Source organism: Onychostruthus taczanowskii, unplaced genomic scaffold (genome assembly GCF_017590055.1).
Source record: "Onychostruthus taczanowskii isolate IOZ18803 unplaced genomic scaffold, ASM1759005v1 scaffold33, whole genome shotgun sequence".
Taxonomy (NCBI): domain Eukaryota; kingdom Metazoa; phylum Chordata; class Aves; order Passeriformes; family Passeridae; genus Onychostruthus; species Onychostruthus taczanowskii.
Genome location: NW_024500683.1, coordinates 3,211,706 through 3,235,005, shown reverse-complemented (window position 1 = coordinate 3,235,005; position 23,300 = coordinate 3,211,706). Strand labels below are relative to the sequence as shown.

General features: G+C 37.1%; 1 protein-coding gene across 1 annotated transcript in view; it reads right to left on the bottom strand.

Moving 5' to 3' along the window:
* COL9A1 (collagen type IX alpha 1 chain) overlaps nucleotides 1-23,300 on the bottom strand; it is a 60,686-nt gene that overhangs the window by 19,013 nt on the left and 18,373 nt on the right. The window contains exons 11-28 of the mRNA XM_041410674.1: nucleotides 23,172-23,225; nucleotides 22,599-22,634; nucleotides 17,433-17,456; nucleotides 17,248-17,301; nucleotides 16,478-16,531; nucleotides 14,819-14,851; nucleotides 14,668-14,724; nucleotides 13,902-13,955; nucleotides 12,654-12,707; nucleotides 10,285-10,338; nucleotides 8,875-8,928; nucleotides 8,143-8,196; nucleotides 7,907-7,960; nucleotides 7,745-7,798; nucleotides 7,478-7,531; nucleotides 6,338-6,382; nucleotides 5,482-5,535; nucleotides 5,332-5,385 (exon numbers count right to left, since the gene is read on the bottom strand). Coding sequence (XP_041266608.1) covers nucleotides 5,332-5,385; nucleotides 5,482-5,535; nucleotides 6,338-6,382; nucleotides 7,478-7,531; nucleotides 7,745-7,798; nucleotides 7,907-7,960; nucleotides 8,143-8,196; nucleotides 8,875-8,928; nucleotides 10,285-10,338; nucleotides 12,654-12,707; nucleotides 13,902-13,955; nucleotides 14,668-14,724; nucleotides 14,819-14,851; nucleotides 16,478-16,531; nucleotides 17,248-17,301; nucleotides 17,433-17,456; nucleotides 22,599-22,634; nucleotides 23,172-23,225 — 897 coding nt within the window. The remainder of the gene's footprint in view (nucleotides 1-5,331; nucleotides 5,386-5,481; nucleotides 5,536-6,337; nucleotides 6,383-7,477; nucleotides 7,532-7,744; nucleotides 7,799-7,906; nucleotides 7,961-8,142; nucleotides 8,197-8,874; nucleotides 8,929-10,284; nucleotides 10,339-12,653; nucleotides 12,708-13,901; nucleotides 13,956-14,667; nucleotides 14,725-14,818; nucleotides 14,852-16,477; nucleotides 16,532-17,247; nucleotides 17,302-17,432; nucleotides 17,457-22,598; nucleotides 22,635-23,171; nucleotides 23,226-23,300) is intronic.

The following is a 23,300-nucleotide window of genomic DNA, read 5'->3' as shown; positions in this document are numbered from 1 at the left end:
AAGCATCACCAGGACTCTTTAACCCTCAATACAGTATTGAAAAGCATCCAAGTATGTAAAATAATATTTGATAGAAGAGTAAATATACAAGTTACTTTCTCTGAGACTTTAAATATAACTTTGCAACTTTGCCAGAGTAATAATTAGATTGTACTGCTCAGGATAATGGTAAGAGGTAGATGCAGCATGAAATGTCCCCTTCTCTTAACAATGCTTTGGGCAGAAGCAGCAACCCACTAGCTGTCATTCCCTTCATAAGTGATACTGTGGTCAAGTCTAGAGGGCAGAGACCTTTCATTCTGACTGTGACTACAGCATTAGCTGAAGTCCAGGACAGCTTTGGTACACTAACTCCATAACAAATCCATTTTTTTACCCAGGTTACTGTCTACACTGCTTAGGAGAAGGCAACACTGCGATATCTGCTGACATCCAGAGGTCTACCATGCCCAAAATTCAAAGAAAGTTGAGGAGGTGGAGGGGTAAACAAAGAGGTACAAGACAAGAACATGGCCATGTTGAAGAAGACAGGGTGGATACCAGGAGAAGGGAAGAGGCTTGGAGCTTATAAAGTTTGACTGGGATATGTAGTGTGCAAGCATGACAGAAAAAGTGCTACCCTGTACAGACCATGCTGTGGAATTTGGCAGGGTCAAAAAATTTTGTCACATTCATCTAGAGGCTTAGGTTTGCTGGATAAAAAGTACCAGCCAAGATGGAAATGTGCCCTGCCCCTTTGACTCTGCTATAAACACTCTAATGCTAAGTAACCCCTTTAGCTCTACCTTAAATGTAAACTATGACACCACTTGTGGAAGATCTCTGAAATTATGTATAAAAACATGTCCACTAATTCCTAAACATAGCATATAAACTGAGACAAGGACATTTCATCCTACCATTAAGAGCTACAGAAACTGACATATTATTTCAGTTGCAGTCACATAAAAGGAATATGATAGAAAATCTACATTTTAATTACTATAACTAAACTACATTGCAGCATAGGCAGGACAGAAATATCTTCAAAGACCAGAAAATTATTTAGCTGAAAGTAACTTAAGATGTTGAAAACAGCATTCTCCTCTAACTTTGTGTGACATTTGAGTAGTAAATCCAAGGTACTCTCCAGGTTTTCTCTTTATAGTGAGGCACTTCCAAAGAGGAAGTCAGCCCAGCTGACCAGGGCCCCTCAGAAGTCTCTCAGAGGGGCTATGGTATCAAATCTTGGGCAGCTGGATATTTAGTCTGTGTTGTTAATGTTGGGAAAACATGTATTATTTCCTAATTACAAAGCAACATGTATGAATGCTGGCCTGCATATACATCAAGTTTGCTCAATTTGCTAGACACATACTGAACTTTAAGCGATTACTTCAATATTACAAGCTCTTTGCAAAACCACAGGGTGCAATACAAGCTCTCAAAATGTTAGCAATTTATAGGTTAAATAATTGAAGAAAAGCAAGGGATGAAAAAGCAGAGGCAGGGGTCAGTATTTTCTGCAGAAACTAAATTAGATTACTAAATCTCAGCAAATATGAAAGAAAATGGTTAAGCAGCTTAGGGAGCATGACTAAATTCCACTGATTAGGAATGACACTCCCACATTGAGAATTCCTTCCCTTGGCTCACCTGCCACGATGACTGACTTAGAAAGGTTTAAATCACAAACGAGTTTGGTAATTACTTGGATTGGTTAGAACAATGTGAAGTAAACATAAGGTTAAACAGGAGTGGGGTGGAGAATACGTTCCATTTAGAAAGAAAATGCAAAATTTTCACATTGCTCCAGTTGTTTTTCCAGTTTACTGAACATATGAATAGCAAAAGGATGGGTTTTTTTCCCTACCCACTCAGTTGCAAGTTGAAGTTTTTTTAAGGAAAAGCAATAATAGACTAAAATAATACCTTTTTTAAGCAAATTTCTCCTAGGGATCTATGTCAGAGGTGAGGGAAAAGTCTCCTAACACATGAATATTCCATGAGTTTTTAACCAGAGCTAGTAATCAAATATTTAGTATCTGCCCTGTGAAACTGTGAAAGTTTAGAGATGCACAGAGGGCTAAACTTTGAAAAGCTTCTGTTTAGTAACAATATCTTCCAACTACATTCCAACAGCTGTTTAACAATAAAAATACACTGAAATAACATGGTTTATGACAGAGGACTCTACAAGTTATTTGGCAAACAGTACAAAAGTATTATTTGTCCCACAGAGCCACTGATGATAGTGCTCTCTTGTGTAACCTTTCAAAAAACTACACACTAGTTGAGGCGAAAATCTTCTCTCAAAAAATGTCTTTTGCGAGGAGAAAAAGCTGAAAAGCCCCATGATTTTTAAATATAACACAAATGCAGGCATGTAGGTTTTCCCTAATGCAAATACCAGCCTGCTGGCCATATCAGCAGAGTCAGCTCTTGTTATCCCCCCACAGACCTTCCCCAGATGTCCTTTCCTCTGGAGTTCCGGCCCTGCTGGAGCTCCCAGCCGTGTTGTCTCACACAGTTGCAATGGAAAGAACAGGGGTAAGTGAAATAGGGGAGTGAAGAGGATTCCATGTGCCTGTTGCAGTGCAACCAATATATTAGGGGACTGCAATTCCCCATATCCTGCGAAATATCAAGGTTTTTTCTTTCTCCAAGAAGTAAGTCCAATCCCTCCCAACTTCTACCTGAGTCTTCTATATCAAGAAGAAAATGAAGCTAAGGGAGAGAGGAAAAAGGAAAGAACTGCAGATACTTACAAAGTGGGTAATTTAAAATAAGAATAAATAGGCCAAGAAAAATATCTGAATAGTAACCATAAATTCCTCAGGCTTTGAAAGCATTTGGTTGTGCATCTCTGGTCTAAAACAAGCAAGTGTTAAAGCTGTGAAAAAATTTCAAATTAGGAAACAAACAAAAAAAATTATATACGAAAAATTCTCTTTATAACAATTATAATTGAATTATAATTGCTTTTCTCAACTTATTGCCAAATTGTCTAGTTTTAGAAGTTTGAAAATCATGCCACGTAGAATGATTTAACTAGCTGATTTTTTTTCCCCCTAGAAATAGAAGGGCAGATTCCTAAAAGCTGAAGTTCAAATGTATCTGCTGCATGTACATGCTGCAGAAGAAAGAGAAAACATTCTTTATTCTGCCCTGGAAATAAATATTGACCCAGCTTAGACCAAAGCTCTCTGAAGTTCAATAGTTCAACACTGCATTCTTCCTAAATAAAAAACGCTCATCATTCTCCTTTTTTGTATAGATGTAAAGTGTTCCTCAAAAAAAAAAAAAAAAAAAAAAAAAAAAAAAAAAAAAAAAAAACAAAACACCAAAAAAACCAGAAAGTTATTCCAGTCATATGCTGCCTGAAGCCTAATGCTGCCTCTCTGATGAGAGCCAACACAGTTATTATCCAAGGCTCTTTATAGCTTTAAGGAAATACAGATGAGAAGTAGCTTACTGCTTGATGGACTACATACAAGCTTACTTCATAACCAATAATTTACTTTTCTCCATGTTGTATTGACCAAAACTCTTCTTTCTATGCTTTGGTTCTAATATTTACATGTTTTCCAAAATGAGTGCACTTTGTAAACACAGAGAAAATAAAGGCAAGGAATCCAGATGTCTTTCTGGTCTCTAGAATGATAAAGAGAAAAATCACTGTATTTAATCTGCTTCAAGTATTTCTGTTCATCTACAGGGTTACTAATAATTAACCTCGTGTGTCAACCCCTGTTCTATGGACTGCTGATTTTGTAAATTCATGTTCACATTGAAAGGATTAAAAGAATAGTTCAGCAGATTACAGTGCATTATCAGAGTGGGCAATTACTTTGGTCTGATTCAATTATAACTCTTGTTCCTGTCACAAGTGTACATTATCAGCCTAAGAACAGGGCTGAAAAACTTCTCAAGTGTACCCAACACTTTTAAATACAAAGAACAAAAATAAAGACAAAAACAAAAACTTGTTTGCTGAAGATACCTGTATTCCATCCTAGTAAATGTTCTTATAATCCCCCTTCTGTATTATCCTTAGGCAGCTGTGGACACAGCAGCAATGCAAAGACTGTCCAAAATAAATATGACCTCATGAATACATCTAGCACCTGATAGCATAAACCATAGGGCAAAAAAAAAATAAAAATAAAAAAAAAAGAAGGAAATGGGATCTCTTACTTGGGTACTGCTGGTGTACATTTAGAAGCTAATTCTGATGAGCTATTCCCGATCCTTACAAATATAAAAAACCAAGAGGAAAAAAAAAAAAAAAAAAAAAAAAAAAAAAAAAAAAAAAAAAAAAAAAAGGAAATGGGATCTGTTACTTGGGTACTGCTGGTGTACGTTTAGGAGCTAATTCTGATGAGCTATTCCTGATCCTTACAAATATATCACAGACAGTACCTCACTAAACCTTGTATGAGAATAACTCTACAACTGCATGAGCAAAACTTGTGTCATTGTATCACAGCAGAAGCTCAGAAAATTCCAGGAAGCCATCCCCAGGGTATCAGTGGCAAGAAGGAAGCCTGGAAAAGCAATTGCTTACAGTGCCTGAAGCCTGGTTAATGTCATCAGAGTGAGTATTTGTGCATGAAAATTTTCTTCAAGTCACTGATCCTCTCATCCCTCTCCATCCAGAAGGATTGACAGCAAAGGGAAATTAGATCAGCCTTATGCAGCTTCAAACCATGACAGGTCCCCTCTAGAGAGCATCAGAAAGCAGTGATCTGCTCTCTCCAGAATCCACTTGCTCTTTGTCCTCAAAACCGAGCCTTAACAAATACCATCAGTTCACTTTTCTTAGCAGATTTATTTCCTGCAGAAAGCTACCTGCCCAGCAGCAATTTCTCCAGTCTTCCAAATCTTTCCAGTGTTAAGGAAAATCTCCAGGGAAAGAAATCACAACAGCAGTGTTTCCAAAGAAAGATAAATGCTATTCTTCACACCACTATATCGATGCTAATAAAGCCAACCAGACTGTTGCAGCAGAAGAACAGGAGGTTTTTCCAGCTTTTCGTCACAAAACACATTTATTTCCTCTGTTTTGGCTTTTACTGAGCATATTTAAATACAAAAACAAGAAGAATATAAACAAAGGTTAAAAATTTAACTTGTCACCAAAACCAAACACAACCACAGGACATTACTGGACACATATAGGACTGTATTTCTCTATGTGATGATGCACATCCCCTTGGTACAGAAGGTGAAGAACTGGTATTTACCTCAAAAGTTAGAACTTATGATAAATACTAATTTTATCTTGTGGCTATAGATTCAGCAGCCCTGCAATTTTACCTATGCTCAATTAGGAATTGATTCCATACTTACTGGTGGTCCCCGGGGTCCTGTTGGACCTGCTTCTCCCTCTGGGCCCTGCTGACCCTGTTTTGGGGAAGAAATTTGAAATGAAACAAATTTGAAAAGTGATTTCTTTTTACACATTTTTCTAGATCTTTAGTATAAGATTAATGGTTTTACCTGTTTACCAGGATTTCCCATTAACCCTGGCACCCCAGGAGGACCTTTATTACCCTGTTGGGCAAAAGATGAAAAATATTAGCTGAGCCAATGGTTTGCTCTTCCATTTTAAAATAAAAAAATAAAATAAGTAAAGCTATAAGGTCTAAACAAAATCAGCCTTTGTTCATTTTTCAACTTCTGCCTTATTTTTGGTGTTCTTTTAACTTTTACCAAACCTTTCTATCTAATTTTTCAAAAGTCAGATTTCAGTTCCTTTGCTGTTTATGTGCTGACAAATCTCAAACAGATTTGATTGCTGCTTTCACATCACAGAAGGCAATATCATTCCATGTAATTTCAGACAAAAATCATGTCTCAGTCTAGTTTTCTTTTTCAATTACTTACAGCTAAAGTCATACACCATTGTCTGAAACATTCCATGGTCTCAATCTTACAATTTTTTAAACTAAATTGGAACTGATGCTGCAATTTGGTGCTACCTAAATAGAGATCACAACCCCTGTGATTGAATCAGCCTAGGGTAGCTATAAATATTATTCTTATTACAAGACTGTTAATTTCAAAATGTAGTGAGGTAGGAACTCTAACAATGATTTCCACAAATTTGAAAAGAAATGGCCTTTTTAAGGTATTATTTAATGCCTAGAATAATGAAAACCACATAATGTAGCACAAGTATCATGAAAAGATACAAGCCAAAGTTGAATAAAAACTGTATTTAATTCTTTCAGCCTAAGGTTTGTCTCTTAACGTGAGAAGGTTAGTACAATTTCATTGAACACTTTTGAATTTTCTATACTTTAGCACTTTATTTCTGCTTTAAATAAGAAAGACAATACTCAAGATGTTTTACCTTTGGGCCAGGAATGCCTTTCATACCTGGAGAGCCTGGGAAACCCTGAAAGAAAAAGGATTTACATTTATTTATTTTTAAGGTGACTGGAAATTGTGTTAAAAAAATTCTCTCTCATGCTTGAGTATTTCTAATCCTTTTATTTGATATTAAAGCACTTTTATTCAATAAGGGACCAAGCTTGAATTCTTTCTGTGTACAAAGTAACAGATAAGGAGTACTATTTTTACTTCATAAATTGCAAAAGGAGCATGGATAGGTGAGGAGTTGTGACTTTTTCTGTCTTAGACTAGAAATACATGTTTGTGTCAGTATGCTGAGACTGGAGGTGCAGAGTTTTACAGATACCTTTGGACTTTTTTCGTTCCCTCCTCACTTCTCTGCAACAGCTCATAGCAAGCATACTTTTACTAAATTGTCTTCCAGGCTTAGGATTTCATTTGTATTACAAATTTATGTCTAGTCCTGTTTTAAAACATCTCCATCACTGTTCCTCACAATTACTCCTATAGCAAAGTGTTTTAAAGAGGATTATATTTAGATTTGGTACAGTTTAGATTGGTAGAGTTTCCAGACTTAGTTAATGCACGAGGATTACCTTCTGAGAGAGCCCATAAAGCACCAGTGATTCCCTGTAAGTTCCCCACAGGGAATACACTGGAGACCTCCAAGACACCCACAGAAAGAAGTATGAGCATGATGCATTCCAGATGTTCTGAGCCAGCAGAATATCAAAGGATGATTGTTCATGGAAGCTGCTATGTCAGACTAGCAGCTCAGCTTTTCCTGCTCAGTTTGGGAATAGCTGGGCCCTAGTCAATACAATGAGACCAGCTCTAATTACGGAGTCACACCACAGGATCCACAGGGTCTCAGGTAGGAGAAACATAAGAGTCACATCCTGGCCATGAATGTTTTGTGAGGCCAAGTTCCCCACAATGGCACCTTGAGAAGGTCTAGACTGCTGTGCAAAGGTTTTGCATACACATAGCAGAATTTCCCCTTGCATTACACACACTCTCCCCTGAGCTTAGATTTTCACTAGAATTATTCCAACATCAGGGTCAAATCAAGCAATACACAGCCTTTCTATGACTTGAACTGAGCCTACCTTTCAAAGGTAAAATACCTGATACTTACTGGCAATCCCTGGAGCCCTGCATCACCTGGAGCTCCAGGTTTTCCTGGTTCACCCTGTAAAATATTTTAAGTTGTAATTTACGTAAATCAAACATGATGGAAAATTTTATTTCTGGAACACAGAGTTGACATACTTTTGGATCCGTAGTACAGAAATGTTAATTCAATTACCCTAATAATGTGCATAAAGCCATGAGCAGCAGCCACAAATTAATGAACAAATCTAGGACACTACCAAAGCTCACAAACAGCCCAATTGGGTCTTACTTTAGCTCCAGGCATGCCTGGGATCCCTTCACGGCCATCAACTCCTGGTAAACCCTTGAAAAAAGAAATAAAAAATTATTCTAACTTTGAAAAGATTTTGCCTAAGCACTAATATGCAAAGTAGCATTGAACGAAGAAAACAAATAAATTAAATATACATACAGGCTCTCCTTTAGGTCCAGGGAGGCCATTTATTCCTCTTGTACCTTGAGGACCCTAAGAATAATAACAGTATTTAACAATTAAGCTAAAGACAATGAAATGGCAAATTAAAAGAATGTCAATGTATACTCATTCAGACACACATTATTTGGAGAGTACCAGTTATGCACTGCTTATATGCTATTAAGTAACTAATGTTTGCAAGTCGACAAGAGTCAAAATGTGTCTGTGCTCACCCTTTCTCCCTTTGGACCTGCCTCTCCTAGTGGACCTCTCTGTCCTTGATCCCCCTACAGAAAACAAAATATTTTAGAAATAAAATGAGAATAAACATCTTTGTATTTTTTAGCTAAAACTCTCAGAAAATCAACAAGTACAATTCACACTTGGTGAAAGTAGACAACTCAAAGTAACACTACATTTAAAAATGCAGTATTTTAAAACTGCAGTTGACAGATATATTTTAGAAAACACATCTCAAGCCATCATCACCTGAGATTTCAGGAGTGTCTAAGCAAATTATGTTGCACTGGTTTAACACAGAGTTACTAGCTATTCCAAGCACAAATTCCAGCTATGGAAGCAGAGAGCAAGGAGGAGTTTAAGAAAAAATACTCAAATAAACAGCCAACCACCCCAAACAAATAAAACACATACACACAATAAAAACCTCCAACAAAAATGGTCCAAATTGCCCTCTACAGTGTTTTGTTCCAGTTTGATATCTGAGAAATTCCAAGCCACCCTAATGCACTGCAGGAAGAGGAAACCATAACATACTAAGTTAAAATGGGTTCATCTACCTCAAATTCTTTGGGAAGGTTAAGACATTACTGACTTGACATCAATAATATCATTTATTCACCTGTGGGGAATCAATAGAATTTGATTAATCAGAAGCTTCTTGGATTCACAGCTGCAAAGCTGCACTAAGTGGGAAGTGTTTGACAACCCCACACTCTACTTACAGGTGCACCAGGAAGACCTTGGGGACCAGGATCACCATCAAGACCACGAGCTCCCTACCAAACAAATAGATAACACAAGATATTAAAGCGAACTGCTGGAGCAGTAGCAATGTATGTGTCTTGCTTTGCTAGGAGCTGCCAAGTCTCTACAGATGAAACAGCTTTATAGCAAAAAAAAAAAAAAAAAAAAAAAGCCAATTTTCTTCATTTATCTTGATTTTTAAGGGAGATATGAAAGCAAATATATTTAAATATTAAAAATCATCAGTCAAAAAACAAGTCAGATAATTCTCTAAAAAAATCTAGGAAGGAGGTAGACCTTTACATGTTATTTCAAAAAATCTCTGTGCCTTCTTTAAATATACTGTATCCTTCACCACATAATAGAAAAAATTATCCAGAGAAATCATCAAGTATAGTGCTGCTATTTTTATCACATATGTTTCAAGGAAACAACGCAATCACTACCCTGTAAATAAAGGTAAATGGAGAGAAAAAAATTGTTTTAAAAAAGATTTAGAGAGAACATAGAACTCCTTAGTCAAGCAGATATAGTAAATGTTTCAAGTAGACAAAATATTACAGAAAATGTAGACAAATAACTGCAAAGAATTATAACACACAAAGGCCAGAAAAGCAAAGTATAAGATAGTAATAGCTTAGCAAACACACCAAAGATATTAGGAAGGATCATTCGTGAGAAGATTCATAATCAGGAGAAATTTGATGTTATCTCTGAAGACAGATGCTCACAAGATTTACAGGATTTGACTTCTGGAGAAGGAGACAACGGCAGGATTGCTGTCCTGTCGGAATTTTTTACTATATAGATTTAACAAGATCACGAGACTACCCAGGTTTGAAATAACAGACAGAAACACTTAGACAAACAAAAGGAAAATTGTCCAGCAAAGTAAGAGTCTAATAAATATTAATCCCACTGGCAGCAATTTAAGACACAGAGATGTCAAAGAATGAATGGGAAAAAGAACAAACTCTCAATAAAAACTCCTAACAAAAACTGGAATGATGATGGAAGTAAAAGGCTTTAGGAAGATACAAATCACATGAGGGAGTACTTAATAAGTCTTAGCTTTAATTTAAATATGCTATAGTTTGTAATTGTTATAACTTGCTTTCTTGCAAATTACAGACTTGCATACATGCAAAACTACCATAAATGCAAGGACTGGGGGAAAGAAGTAAAAAGAAGGTGTCCTTCATCAATTAGGACTGAGCTACCTTTCTTCCTAACAAGAAATGCAGTAGCTATGGAAATACAGCTGGTAGAAGACAGAAAATACAAGGGAAATAAAGAAGGAGCTTAAATAAGCTTTTAAAGCATTCAGAGTTGTACTTTTTTTTTTTTTTAATATAGACCATTTTACAGAAAGAAAGGTTAATACTCACTTTGGTACCTTTAGGTCCCATTATACCAGTTATACCTCTGATACCTAGAATGCCCTGAAATAGAAAAGTATATTCAAATTATGCTTAATTCTTCTCATCAGAACTGTCCTAATTTTCAGACAGAAGACTCAAGAGTTCTACACCCTTTCTTTATGATTATTTTACTATTTTCTTAGTACTAAAGGAGAAATCCAACTGCTGCTGTATTAGAATTCTTAATTTATATGGTAATTTGATATTTTACTAAATTTAGAATTTTAAAAAGAATAACAGAACTATCAGGCTGTATTATAAAACCACAAATACACCATAAAGACAGAAAAAAATCCACTGATTTTTCTTCTTGGTTGCCTCAGAGTTGAAGCACTCTCACCTGCAGCTTGTGTGAAAGGAACATGTGATAGCCAAATCTGCAAAAGTGCTAAGCTGTCCTAAGTGAGGAATTGGACAGATGAAGGAGATTTTACAGAGTTCCAGAGGCAGATAAAAAACAGCAAGGCTTTTGAGAGTACAAGTGCTAAGTTTATGTGTCCACTAAGAGGCTAAATTAAGTAGACATCCTAATGGAGCAGCATGCATCATAACTATCATCACAGCTGTCATCATTTTCCTTCAAAAGTTGTGGGACATTTGGCTTTACTGTCTTCCTCTTCCCAAGAGACTGACACTGCCTGAGATGTCTCCTCCCTGCAGAGACCAAACCTTCAGCCATAACATGCTTGTCCTGTAGCTGCATTATCGAAACAACTACAGGCACTTCCCCATAGCTTGGGCAAACCCAGCCCTTGAGCAGATTCTACATTGGCAGCCCCTACTTGCTCCTCACATAGCTGGCTGGAATCTTGCACGGAACCCTTGAAGCCTCGTCAGCCTAAAAGGTGGGGAAAATCATGGTAACGCAGCAAGCACTACAGCAGCCCCACAAGGGAGATGAACATGTTTACTCCTGCTTGTGAGACCACAGCTGGAAGTAGGCACACTGTGGTATCCAATACTTTCCATCAAAAGCAACACCTCTCCCAGGTATGGCTGTCTTATGCAGATCTTGTCAGTGGAATATATTGGCTGGATTGCAGGTGCTGTGGTGGAGACTGGATGCTTAAGCTCTTTCATTCGTTCACGTAAGGAGCCTCTAAGAAGACACAGCAGAGTCTACAGGCTCTCCATCCGTGCCTCCAAAGAATTGTTTGTCCTTTTTCACATGGGTTGTCTATCTGATATCAATGCATATTATGAATCCTAATTTTTAATAAAAAATGATTTTAGAGTTTGTTTGTATGTGACAAATTGAAATGTTATGAGTAACACAAAAAAAAAGGTAAAAGTAAATCTTTAATTGGTTTTTTTAATTCTACTGTGTTATTTCACAGTGATTGAAGAACTTTACCAAACTGAGTGAAATGAATTGGTCCCCACAGGCCTTTCAGACAGCAGAAGCTGCCTCTTACACAATTACTTTGTTGGCACCAGGGCCTCAGGGATACTTTCTCAGAATCAAGCATCCAAAGGAATTGACCCTTTCCTTTATTTGGTCTGTTCTTTACCTTTTTCTAGTCATAATCCAGAGGTTTATGTTGTCATATGTTCATGTTCATAGAGAATTCTGTAATTTAGCATTTAGATAACATGTGCATTAAGGTAAGCTCCTTTGTAGCATCAAATCTGGAAACCAATGGCACTAAATAAATACTTTTACACTTAAGAAAAAAGCATGAGACCTGATCAGAAAATAAACCATAGAAATTAAAGGTGTCATGCCTGTTTCTCCTCCTTAGAATGACCCTTTTATTCTGTTCCCTAGTCCTTTTCAGTCATGGTAACCATAAGAGCTCCTCGCAGGGGACAAGCTGAAGTATGTGTCATAATGAAGCACAGTTATCCAGGACAAGAAAATAACTAGATATGATTGAAGGATACTTCTGGTGCAAGCCAAAAGGCAAAAATCTTCAGGGGAAAAAACCCTCATTCTTCAGTGGTTGCAACTTCATCCTCAAATCTCAGCTAAGAATTTCACAGCTGATTGTGTTTTGAACACAATAAAGTCAGCATCATCAAAATTATGAAAAGGATAGTGAAGGTTAAGGGAAAAAAATTCAACTATTTCCAAAATCTAAGCAGAACACAAAATTTAGGACGTGAAATTGTTTTTAAAGTTAGCCTTTCCATAGAACTATATGGAGCTTTGTGCCAAGCAATAATGTAGGTTTTGAAGGGACTTAAATAGTTCTACTTTGATTCAGAGGCAAGATGGCAGAATAAAGAGAAAGGTGCATAGAGGTTTTGTAATATCTGTTTTCTTAAAATATTCAGAAAAAAAAGATATGTCATTAGGAAGAAAATGAGTAACACTTTAAAAGGAAATACTTTACTGGAGGGCCTTGAGCTCCCACTTCACCACTAGGTCCTTGGTCCCCTTCTTCACCCTGGGAAAGCAAGAGGAATACATCTGTAGCCAATCACACCATGCATATTGCTCTGTCATTGTATGAGGTGCCTTTCCTACTTAATGTTTTCTGTCACCATGTCCTGAAAGAAATCCAAATGAAGTCACACCACTTTCTCAGACAGATACTCATTCAGGCTCACATTTCATTTAATTATTAGTCAAAATAGTAATTTTAAAGAAACCTCAGTATAAAGAATAATGATATTTTACCCTTAATCTGTCATTCCATTTTTTCTTGACATTAATATCTTAGGATTTCATCAGGAACTGTAGTAACAGGACAAGGAGTAAAGGGTACAAAGTTCAAGAGGGGAAATTTAGGTTACATAGTAGGAAGAAATTCTTTACTGTGAGGGTAGTGAGACACTGGAACAGGTTGCCCAGGGGAGGTTGTGGATGTCTCAACCTTGGCAGTGTTCAAAGCCAGGCTGGGTAAGGCCCTGAGAAACCTGGTCCAGTGGGAGGTGTTCCAGAGGGGTTGGGACTAGATGATCTTTAAGGTCTATTCCAACCTCTTAATATTACATGATTCTCTGAATTCTTGTTCTTCCTGGCTGAAAGTGTAAAAAGTTTTCTCTAATGGTTTTCCCTGCAACGTTGAAGCACGGACCACAACAGTGCAAATCTGAACATTTCTTGTAAAAATTTCAATATTAAAGAGGTTATACAAAAAGGTTAATTCAAATGAAACACCTTGACAGAGTTAACATTTCAGTTTTCAAGATGAATCAGATTTGGCCTCTCTTTATGAACTTACACTATGTCCTTTCCTTCTCAAATGTATTTTTCCCTCTCATTCTTCATTCAAGTATTCACCTGTGCTGCAGCTTACTTGGTAAATTAAGGGAATTATCCTGCATTCAAATGTTTAAAAGTTTTTCAATTAATAAACTTAGCTTCAATTTTCCCCATAAGTTCTATAATAATTAAATTGATCAAAATCAAAAGCAAGAGGAGTATAACTTGTGCATTGCAATAAATAGATAGTACAGGTGACTAAAGAATAGAGAAGTGCCTTTGGTTACTCTGGAGCACCATGATAAGTAGTATCACTTCATGCATTCTGTTAAAACAATTAATACTTAGAATATAATACTGTTTTTGAAGATGAGGCTAAACTACTATTAGTTTGCTAAAAACAGCAGTTTTTTCCTCTTTTTTTTTATTTTACCTTATAACCTTGTTTTCCTGGTTCACCAGACTCTCCTTTTGAACCTTTTTGCCCCTAAAATAAACACAAAAAACCAAAATAAATTAATAAATAGGGACTATTCAAAATTAAAATACAGTTTTCCAAAACAGACATAGACTGCTGAGAGCTGTCTTGCTGTTCCCTCTCAAATCCCATTGAGTACTCCTTCCTCAACTGTCAAGGAAACACTACATATTAAGTAGCATGCTCAAAATATCAGCTTCTGGATCTAACAAGGCTGCATTTCTAGGCAGGTTGGTATTTCTTCTTACGTTATCCCATAAAAATTTGCTGAGGTCAACAGTATTTCTGGACCCCAGTAAAGAATATATTTTAAAAAATCTTAGCTAAAATGAGACTCAAAACATGTTAATTTCATTCAGTATGTTACAGGTCTCCCAGGAAGAGAAAAAGAAGTCAAAAAGATTAAGGATCTGGGGAAATATTTAGAGTTTCTGGAGTCAGACCACAAATTATCCAGGAAGTGAATGAAGCAATCCTTCACATACTCTAATCCTCTCAGGACCACACATAAATTTTACACTGAAGGTTAGAGAAGTAGCAAGAGATTTCAACAACAAGGTTATTTTGGCAGTCAAGAGTTGAATAACCATAATCAACCACAGTGATGCAATTTTTTTTGAAATTAACAGGGAAATGTCCTTTTTCAAGTCAGCAACTACCCTCCCTAGTGCCTTGAGACGGCGCCTCTGGAAGGAATGCTGGAACAAACAAGTTCTCTTACCTTCATACCCATTAAGCCAGCATGTCCTGGGCGGCCAGGAGGACAAGCACTGGGACACTGGAAAAGCATTCACATAGTTATTACCACATAGGCTGAATAAGATTGCCTGAGATTACTTAAAAAGAAATAAAAACATGGACAATAATCTTACCAACAAGTCACCATCTTGCAGGCCAATCGTTCCCTAAATTAAATTAAATTCATCAAAGTCAGTAATACAGAAATAACGAGACATGACTCATTAGGCAACACAGTGATCAGACAAAACTACTATCTAAACCTGGAATCAGAAATACAATCAATCAAAGGATCTCTCACATGAAAAGCACCTTAACTGTAGGATTTTATTACAGGACTTCAGGTCCCATCCTTTACCTTAGAACAACTGTTCAAAAAATCCCAAAATATTTCTCTTGCTTTTTAAACTACCTCAAATATACTTTCTGTTAAATATAGAACAAACATGTCCAAACCCCATTAGTTTCCTACAGAAACCAAGGCAATTTCTATAACAAGAATAACTTAGTGCCATTTACCAAAAGATTCAGGTCTTTACAGAGAAAATTATTTTTACAGGCAAAACAATCTTCCCAAAAGTATTGGTAGATGACAGTTGCAATAAACTAGACATCAGTGTACAATGAGATGGACTCAGTGGGGGGAAGGCCTTTTCTCATATTAAATCAAATACTTGATGGAAGCTAACAGGAGGTTTATGAGGCACAACAGGGAGAAAGATTATTTCACAGCAGCAGCTGGATTCTCTGAAGCTCTGTGAGAGGGAACACACTGTTTCAGAGAAAAGCACAGGAATGAGCTCCTGAAAGAATGGTTTTATAAGCACAAGGATTTTTTTAAAAGCCAAGCCATTTGGGTCCATAATGTTGTCAACTGGAGTGGGACTGTGGCACTCGAGAAACCTAAAACAGACAGATCTTTAAGGAATAGAAGCGCTATATGCCACTGTTGAGAACTCATTTCCACTTGTTTCCAAACTACTCTTCTTCAATTTACCATTCACGTTTTTTAAAATGCCACTGCCAATTCTCTGGCAGCTTTCATGAAAACAAGAAACATGGCATAAATAAAGCACGTGTATTTAGGGTCTGTCCCTAAAGAGTGGGGGAAGGAGGTTCCCAGCAGAGGAATAGTACAGCTTTTAAAAAGACATCAGTACAACACTTTTCCCAGTGGTTTGCATTTCCCAGCCCCCAGACTGAGATGTGTTTGCCAAACTCTCCATTTTATTTCTCTGGGCAGGTAAATTGCCACAAGATAAAGGCATAACACGCATCCCTCCTCCCAAAAGGCTGAAAAAAGATAGCTGTTTCCCTGGAGAGGCAAAGCACCACTGTAAAGCTTTCTTTTATTCCTTGCAAGTAGCAGATCTGATTGCAAGAAATACATTAGAACTTAACCCACCTGGAAGTGTATATTTCTGTCTCACAAGCCAAATATTTTTTTTTCTTCTCCTAACAGAGAAAAGCTTGCCTCTGCTGAGGTAATACCAGTGAGGCCCAACAAAGACTACATTTACAGTATTATCATTCACAGGGGAATTTAAACCTGTGTATTTGCAGTTTACAGGAATAGGAAGGCATCATGAGAGAAGTTACAAAATTTGCATTTCAAACTGCCTTTTTATAAGAATAAAGAGTGGAAACTTGCTTTCTAACTGGAAGACCAAAATCTCTCTGATATCCTAAAATCAGTATTCAGCTGTAGAACTTTTGTTCCAGCTGGAGAAGTTTTGTTCAAGCAGCAACAACAAAAATTCAGATGTAAGCACATATTAAACATATTCACTTACTGGAGGACCTGGAGGTCCTGGTAGCCCTGGTGGCCCTCTTTTTCCTGGATCTCCCTTAAAATGGGTAAAATAATTCAGTTGATTGATAGTAATAATAACAAACAGCAGTCACAAAATCAGAGCACACAACAACAGTGAGAAATTATGTAGCTACCGAGGGACAGATTAGACTTGCAGACAGATTAGATTTGCATTTAAAAGTAGGTTTTATTAAACAAAATTTAATGCTATTTCAGATTTCCAGTAGAAAAGCACCAATTGGTTTCAGCTTCCATTTCAGTAAAGTGTGTTGTCAAAACAGAAGCATGGTGAAACAGTTCAGCAGTAAGGTCAATAGATGGAGCCACACTTAAAGTGAGAGAACAGAACACTGAATTGCCATGTTCACTGATATGCAAGTGAAAATCAGAGTGTTTAAGCAGTCAAGGTTTACATTTCCTGTATTTCTGCCAGGTCTGCTTTTTGATTTCAACTTTCCTTGAATAAGAGAAGTAGAGTGTTGGACACTCTGAAACATTTAATTCTAATCTGACAGGTGGCCCTGACTTTGTGCTACTCATTGTTCTAATTTCTGATGAGCTTCAAACATAATCCCTCTTCCACCAGTGATCACTGCAAAAGAAAAATGCTGTGTTTGAAAATGTTAGCCCAAATGGTATTTAGATGGCCCAATGTGATAGCCCAAATTTATTTAGATGGCCCATTTTTTCTTTAAGTACCTTCTAGCAATTGAATAAACCTGCATTTTCAGCAAACACAGTAGTACTTACAGGTGGACCAGCACGACCTACTTCCCCAGGAAGTCCTGCTGCACCAGCTGGACCCTGCAACAACCAAGGTAAATAGTATTTTTATACAATATAATACCTATGTAACAAACATCCAAGGACTGAGAACATGTAATTCTCACAAACAACAAACCAGTATATTTATGAATTGTAAAATTGATACTTACAGGTGGCCCAACAAGCCCCTTGCCCTGTGAAATAAGAAAAAAAGAGATTAGAAATATGGGGAGGGTTGGAAACCTAGTAAAGCTGTTTTCCAAGAATAGAGTATTTCAGATTAAAAAAAAAGGTGTAAAAAAGCCCTCATTTGATTCTGCAAAATTGTTTTGAAAACTTGCTTATCTACGGTTAAAAATCAATTTTATTATTAGGTAATCAGTATCAGTAGAGAATATTAAATTACTGATTAACTTGCCTTGCAGTACCATTACACATATTTATAAACATATACACTCCCACAAGGGAATGAAGACATTAAAGGCTTTGTGTTTAGCTAATTATCAAGTACCATGATAAACATATCTATGCTATAATAATTTCCTTCTAAAGGTACATTTAAATTTATTATAAAAGTGAACTTTTTTCCCCACAGTGCTTCTCTGAGGCCTAAATCCATTAAACTTATGGGTTTTGGTAATGAGAAAGAACACCAAACTTCTCCTGTTTATATTTTCTGTCAGTGTTGTTGTGAATCATTTTAAGGAGAAGTGCCCAAGATACAAATGTGTTTCTGCCTATTTGGATGATATACTCCCTCTAAGAAAACATCCCTCGGTCATGCATTACTAAAGCAAATGGAAAATTTTATGGAGAATAGTGTTGGTGATATACAAGGAACATTAAAATGCAAAATCCCAAATATACTTAAATATTCAGGAGATTTGACATAATAAGGCACCTGGGCTGAATGTGAGTAAAAAAGCCACAGAATATCAATCCAGGGTTGCATTTGTAAGCCTGTTCAGAAAAGTCAGTATAACATAGGGAAAATTTCAAGCACCCATCAGAACCATTCCATTTTAACCATTTAATACACAGTATAAAGTAAGCTTGCTATTGCTTCACACTTCCTTGCTACAATTCATCATATTATACATATCTATATTTAACTGTAGAAATCAAATTTTCACTGCATCACACATTCAATATTATAATATCCCCTGCCTCTGAAAGAAGGAGACCTGCTTGCAGGTCTCATTGGAGTACCCTCCCCTAACACACCCCCTAACAGAGGCAGGAAAGGTCAATGATACCAAAAGAAGCAGCTACAGCTACTGTGACCAGCCCACACAGGGGCCCAGAAGGCTGTACCCTCCTCTGACCACTCCACTGCATCTCCTCACCTTCCTAATTAAGGCTGCAAAGAGCAGAGACTCCTACAGCTACTCCACCCTTCTGGCCATGAACTCCCCACAAGCAGACCAAGCCTCAAAGCTGAGAGCAGCTCCAGAGCAATCAGTAAGGACACAAACAGAGCAGTTCAGCAGCTCCTATCCCAACCAGCTGCCCATGTTCCTTCCTCTGTCTTTTCCCTAGAGGGAAAGCCTCTCCACACAGCCTGGGACTGCAGCGTGGCATGCCCAGGTGCTTGCTGTGTGCTGTGGACATGCTCATCTGACCCATGGAGCACATGGAGTGCACAGGCTTGGCCAGCAACCCAGAGTCTGCAATGCCCTGCCGCAGAGGCACCTACCCTGTAATCTGGTCAGTACCCCTGCCAGCCACCTCAAAGAGCCCAGTGTTTGCAAGTGTACCCTGTGCTGGACACTGTGTTTTAGTAGACCTTAAAATATTTTCAAATTCTCTGTCACTAAAGACACACGGTCCTCCCCATATGCCACATCAAATATCAGCTCATAGAAAAGTTGGAGGGAACTAAAAGAGAGAATGGACTGAAGAGTGCAATGCATGTACTTAATGTAGCAGCCCCAGGTCCATCTACCAGGACAGGTCAGAGACATCAGACTATTTAAATTACTTGAATTAATCACAGGAATTCTAAGAACTTTGGGACCTTGTCATTTATAAGATTATCCACCAAAGAGATGAGACAAAGAGAATAAATTAAAACAAAATTATGAAGCAGGAAAAAATATAAAAAAAGGGGATAACTGAAGATTGCCAGGGTACATTCTAGGGAATAAAAGGTGACAGAAGTAGAGAAGCAAATGATATACATAAAACTTTATGTCCTTAATATTCATTCTTGAAGATACCCAGAAGTCCTAAGTTAGCTGATAAATATCACTAGAGGAGCATGAAAAACAGTGATAATAATTTAAAACTAATTAGCATTGTACCCAAGGCTTCTGATTTTCTGTTTGCACTGAGCATTTTAACAACTTAAGCAAGATGTTTTGTGAAAAATGAAGTATTTGGATAACTATCCAGGGACTACTCCACTTGCAAAAAGCCACTGACAGTATTCAAAGCTGTGCATAATTACACCTAAGCACTCAATTAATCATGTAGGCAGTATGCAGATTCATAATTGTGTTCACTATGTTTCTGGTAAATGAGGTTTCATGAATCAAGCCAAAGAAGTGCAAAGGTTAAACAGCCCGATTACTTCATATTTGTAGTAAGAGCTTCTCTAAAAGTCTCTGAATCTGAAAATTAGAACAATTGCATTCCAGCACTACCATTTCTACTTGGGTTTTTTGTTTATTTTGTTTTTACAATAGGTGTGTTCTGTTTGGGTTCTACAGGGGGTCTTTTGTTTGTTTAGGTAGCAGGGTTGTGGGGTTTGTTGTTGTTGGTTTTGTTTTTCGTTTTTCTGGATTTTGTTAGTAGGTATAATCTCACTAAAGGTCAGCTGACCTGTGCTGGCCATTTTGAGAATCTTCCAGTAGCTGCACAACTTCTTCAGTAGCATACAGCCATTCATCAGAGGGAAAATGGCATTTATACAGGCTTTCCCAGGAGATTTATTTTGAGCATTAATCTCTCTACATGGACTCAGCATGTATGGGTTAACAACCATGGAGCTACAAAATCAATCACTAGGCTTCTTCCTAACAAGTGAGGTCCAAGGATAAATCTTAATGAGTATGAAGATAATCACAGGAGTTGACTAAGTATATCCATCTTTTCTTTATTTTTAAGTAAATTGGAATTCTCCTTTCCTCATTATAAATATTCCTGTGGATTCACCTGAAAATACAAACTTCAGTTGCTTATTAAGCAGAGGCAGAACAACTCCAAAGGCAATCCCTACTGAGGTTCACTGAAGCGTTATCACCTTAGGATTGAAAGTCTCAGGGCAAACAAAATCACTCAGCTTTGAACAATGGTCCAAAATCTTATCAGATTTATTTTTACAGTCTCAAAATATGGTGACAAAAGTCCTTCTACTCTGAAAAGAATTAGCATTCCACCTTGACAAGTTGGTAGAGTTTCCTGCTTTCCCAAATTAATGTCTCTACCTCCAAATTGAGATTAACCCTCTTTATACATGTTTTATGCACACACTTTTTCTGGAAGGTCTTAAATTAATCATTCTTACATTGTTCTGTAAAAGGTGAGCTGAAATCATGTGCATTTTTCCCAACTCAGTTTTTCTTTTGGTTGACAGGCTAAAATGCCACAGTACTTTAACCAAGTATTTCAGTAAATCAGTTTTATTTCCCCATTTTTCTTACCCTAGAATCACAGAATGGCTGGGTTTAGAAGGGAGATTAAAGATCACCTAGTTCAAATTGCCAGAGTAGGGACACCTTCCATTAGACCAGGATGCTCCAAGCCCCGTACAACTTGGCCTTAAACACTTCCTGGCATGGGGCATCCAAATCTTCTCTGGGCAACCTGCTCCAGTGCCTCACCACCCTCACAGCAAAGAATTTCTTTCTTATATCTAACCTAAACCTACTCTCTTTCAGTTTGAAGCTGTTTCCCCTTGTCCTGCCACCACATGCCCTTGTAAAAATTCCCTTTCCAGCTCTCTTCTAGGGTCCCTTCAGGTACTGGAAGGCTGCAATTCAGTCACCCCCAAGCCATGTCTTTTCTAGGCTGAACTATCACAATTTTCTCAGCCTTTCCTCAGAGGATAGGTGGCCCATCCCTCCAATCATTTTTTCCCATATCATCTGAGCAAACATACCTGACAGAGTTTAACTACCTTTTCTTTGCAGCTAGATGTTGTGATACGCATTGCATATAACCTAGAAATTATTTCCCCATCTAGTTGACATTAAAAAAAACAAAATAAAGAAAACCAAAACAAACAAAACAAAAAAAAAAAAAAAACACAACCAAAAAAACACCAAAACAAAAAAGAGAAAACCACCTCAAGCCTCTCACAGAAAAATGTGACTAAATTCAACTCATATATTGAGCCTGCAGACCAGCCAGCCATTATATTACCTATTTTCCAAATTTTCAGGTAAGAATGAGCACCCATGAAAATTAAAGTGTCCACAAAGTGATTTATCTTGAGTTTGAACAGGTCTATAATGTCACACCTCCAAGAATAACTTTATTTTCTCTCTGGCAAACTATCAAAATAATTGTTAAATATAAATTCAATGAGAGTTAAAAGGAAAAGGTCAAAAATATCAATACACAAGGAGTGTTATACTGAAATACCATACCTCTTCTATTTAATTTAAATAATTTCTCCAAGTTGAATCTAATTTTTAATTAAAGTTTAATTATATACAGTCTTATTATAATTTATTCTAGTAATCTTGTTCCATTACTCATCTTCCTTGAGGTTTTTTCCTAAGCTAAATTCCTACATGCCATCCACTTCTTCTAACAGCAAAACTCCTAAAATTTACAATTATTTTCAGCCCCTAAAAATGGATGTTAGATCCATCTGGATACTAACTGGAACAGTACTCTTTGCATGACTTTTCTCATATTTTGGCCTGTTTTCATACAGAACTGCAAAACAGCACAAGGAGTCTCACAGAATTTACACTTCAGTGATGCCATTTAAACACATGGCTAGGAGTTGAAAACAGGAATAGCTGTAGACTCCCATATGCAAATGAAACAGGGGCTCTCTCATCTCCACGGCATTTTCACAGAGATGGAAAAGCATTGCATAAGTCCAAAACTTGGGACTCCATCACACATGCTCCTTTCATTTTTCAGCATTTTCTTTTTTTTTTTTTTGTTTCATACAAACCAAACATAACCTTTTGGTAATATTTGCACACTTAGATATAAAGACAAAACTGTTGCTTAAAGTACTACTTTTGTAACTTATGAGTTCTTTGAAACCTCAGAAATAATTTTGGCCTTTTCTTCACTATATTTAATGGTAAGAAGCCTTCATAACAATACTTAAGATGCAAAAATCCTCTTTGTATACTAAATGCATTACTTACTGGAAGTCCACGAGCACCTGGCAGTCCTGGCTCCCCCTGTAAAAAATCAAAAATGAGTTTTTAAGAGGCATTAGCATCAAGTTTTGTAAACAATACACAGAAGATATTCTCTCACCTTTTGGTTTCAGTAAGACTTGATAGAAAGGAAAGACTTTCTCAGTATTAAAAAGATACATTCTCTGGCTTTTTATTCCCTCACCCCCCAAAAACTCAAGCATGCTTTTTACTCTGACTTCTGAGTTATATTTCATTTGTTTAACTGATTATGAAGCCACTGTGCTGGTTCCCACTGCATATTACAATGGCACAACTGTAATACAAGATGCAAAGGGCCTCAGCTTTACTGAAGATGCTCAACCTTCATGTCAAAACGCAGTGCCAGCCACCATTCCTTACTGCTGGCTGTGGGAATGGAACCTTCTTTGTGCTGTGTGAAAAGGGCCCACTACATGTGTATTCTATAGGTATGTTAGGATTGTAAGAAAGGCTGCAGCATCTTATCAGTCACATAGAGACAAACAAAAAATGCTGCTTTAAAAAAACCCATCATTTCATGCATAATTTTGTTCCTACCTTCTGTCCTTTTGGTCCTGGGGCTCCACGAGAGCCATCAGGTCCTGTGAATCCCTTTGGAAGTAAGTTATACAATGTTAACGCAAAGGTTATGTGTTTTTCTTAATCACAACAAAAAACATTATGCAA